This window comes from Penaeus japonicus, unplaced genomic scaffold (genome assembly GCF_977035675.1).
Source record: "Penaeus japonicus unplaced genomic scaffold, GWHDUDI00000001_assembly GWHDUDI00000041, whole genome shotgun sequence".
NCBI lineage: Eukaryota > Metazoa > Arthropoda > Malacostraca > Decapoda > Penaeidae > Penaeus > Penaeus japonicus.
Window position 1 is genome coordinate 12,026,131 of NW_028234443.1, and position 2,500 is coordinate 12,028,630.

General features: G+C 37.9%; 1 protein-coding gene across 9 annotated transcripts in view; it reads right to left on the reverse strand.

Annotated features, from left to right (window-relative positions):
* LOC122246942 (uncharacterized) overlaps positions 1–2,500 on the reverse strand; it is a 54,430-nt gene that overhangs the window by 34,089 nt on the left and 17,841 nt on the right. For 6 of the 9 annotated variants that reach the window (XM_086534550.1, XM_043005790.2, XM_043005791.2 and 3 more), the window contains exon 2: positions 886–1,157. The exons of 2 other annotated variants lie outside the window; for them this stretch is intronic. In XM_086534550.1, the coding sequence (XP_086390676.1) occupies positions 886–908 (23 nt within the window). In that variant the 5' untranslated portion in view covers positions 909–1,157. Of the gene's footprint in view, positions 1–885; positions 1,158–1,214; positions 1,563–2,500 lie in introns of those variants that run through there. One more of the 9 variants, XM_043005789.2, reaches the window with a different exon arrangement.

Consider the following 2,500-nt stretch of genomic DNA (forward strand, 5'->3'; position numbering starts at 1 on the left):
ATATGTATATATATATATATATATATATACATATATATATATATATATATATATATATATTCATATATATATATATATATACATATATATATATATTTATATATATATATATATATATATATATATGTGTGTGTGTGTGTGTGTGTGTGTGTGTGTGTGTGTGTGTGTGTAAATATAAACTTAATACAAAGTAATTTCTCCACAAAGTAAGAATAACTTCCATAAGCTGTACCTTAGCTGAGAGGAAAAGGTTCGTTAGTTGTTTTTTATGTGTGTGTGTGTATGTGTGTGTGTGTGTGTGTGTGTGTGTGTGTGTGTGTGTGTGTGTGTGTGTGTGTGTGTGTGTGTGTGCATATATGTCAGTCTAACGATTGCGGATGCGTTTGTATATTTATATATTCTATACTAAACAGGTGTTTCTGTGTGTACGTGTATGCGTTCGTGTGTGTCTGTACGTACAAGTGTCTCTTCCCTTTCCAGGAATTATTGTTGCTATATAAATGCACAGTAGTTCGTCAAAGCTTAATATCCAACAAAATCTACTTTTCACTGTCAATAACCAACGGCACACACCCACACACCCACACATACACACACACACATACACACACACACAAAGCGGTCATTCATATATGCATGCGATTACAACGCGAACATGCAGAAATATTGCACAAATAAACAGCGCGAGGCAGGAATGTGATATAAAAAGACACGATGCTCTTATTATACTTTTTTTCGTAATTGAAATAAGAAAATAAAAAGAGCTAGAAAGCCAATAATGATCTTGATTAAGAATGAGGAGTTCATGATAAATCATCATTATCATTATATCTCTCAATTCCAAGCAAGAAAACAAACAAACAAACAAAACAATACGGAACTTACGTGGCTAATTTCTTGGTCTTCATGCTTGTGTAAGTAACTTTTCCTTCACAACTTCACAACATATAACCGTCCTCGTGTTTCATTTATCTCAGGGCTTATCTACACATCTATGGTACTTCCGGTACCGTTGCAAAATTTCCTGCAAGGTGCCGTTATCTAAGACATGACACAGTTGACTCCTCTTAGCCATAGAGCCAACGGGTGCAATCAGCAGTCTGTTGTCTTTAAGGAACAGGCACATGACATTACAGAGCGCTGTGATTCGATCAAACCTGCATTTTCATCGAAATTTATGAGTGACATTACAGAGCGCTGTGATTCGATCAAACCTGCATTTTCATCGAAATTTATGAGTGACATGAAAATTTCCACGTATTACACTGTCGCCCGCCACTTTGCCCCGCCTTCAACACCTGCAACCTTTTCCAATGTGCTTTAGACATGATCACTTTCAAACACCAACTCACATGCCTCTCACCAGTCGCGCTTGCACTAACCACGGTCACATCCCCTCTTAAGACTATCACATTATAATTTGTCTAGAATATCGAGTGTGTCTTATCTGGCACCTGACACTGGCGCGGGTGTGCCAGGGGACAGCCCGACTTCCGCTCACGATGACAACACTTAAAGACCGGACATTGCTCATGATAACAGTAAAATGTATCTTCTGTAGGTCTTAACACGAATGTATTTTAGAGTCCCCCCTCACCCACTCAACCATGACATTTACACGTTCGTCTTAAGAGGGTTTTCACAATTGTGGTAATTTTGTTGTTATTGTGTAATACCTTTATCTTCGGAATGAAAAAAAAGTGTTGTCAAATACAAATTTAGAAAAGCACAAGCATTAACTGTAAATTCCCGTACAACAAAATGTCAACCCCAATTTTTATCAATTGAAAGAAAGCTGTCACCTTTTCTTCACCATTAACGAGAGGCGGCAATGCCAACGTAAAAGACACGTGAGTCATTACGATACTGATGTAGATAAGAAATGATAGTGAGGGAGGGCTATAACACTATCCTCGCTGAAGAAGTGATAAGGGATTTACGTTATGCATTCACTGGCTTTCAAGGTAATGTTCATCTCCATATATATATATATATATATATATATATATATATATATATATATATATATATATATATAGAGAGAGAGAGAGAGAGAGAGAGAGAGAGAGAGAGAGAGAGAGAGAGAGAGAGAGAGAGAGAGAGAGAGAGAGAGAGAGAGAGAGAGAGAGAGAGAGAAAGAAAGAGAAATAAAGAGAGAGAGAGAAATACACAGAGAGAGAGAGAAAGAAAGAAAGAGAGAGAGAGAGAGAGAGAGAGAGAGAGAGAGAGAGAGAGAGAGAGAGAGAGAGAGAGAGAGAGAGAGAGAGAGAGAGAGAGAGAGAGAGAGAGAGAGAGAGAGAGAGAGAGAGAGAAAGAAAGAGAGAGAGAGATAGAAAGAAAAAGAAATAAAGAGAGAGAGAGAAATACTGAGAGAGAGAAAGAAAGAAAGAGAGAGAGAAAGAGAGAGAATGAGAGAGAGAGAGAGAGAGAGAATTCCACGTACAAGACAAAGGTACTAAATTCCGCCCTCACTCCCCACAATCCACAGCAGCAACTTCCA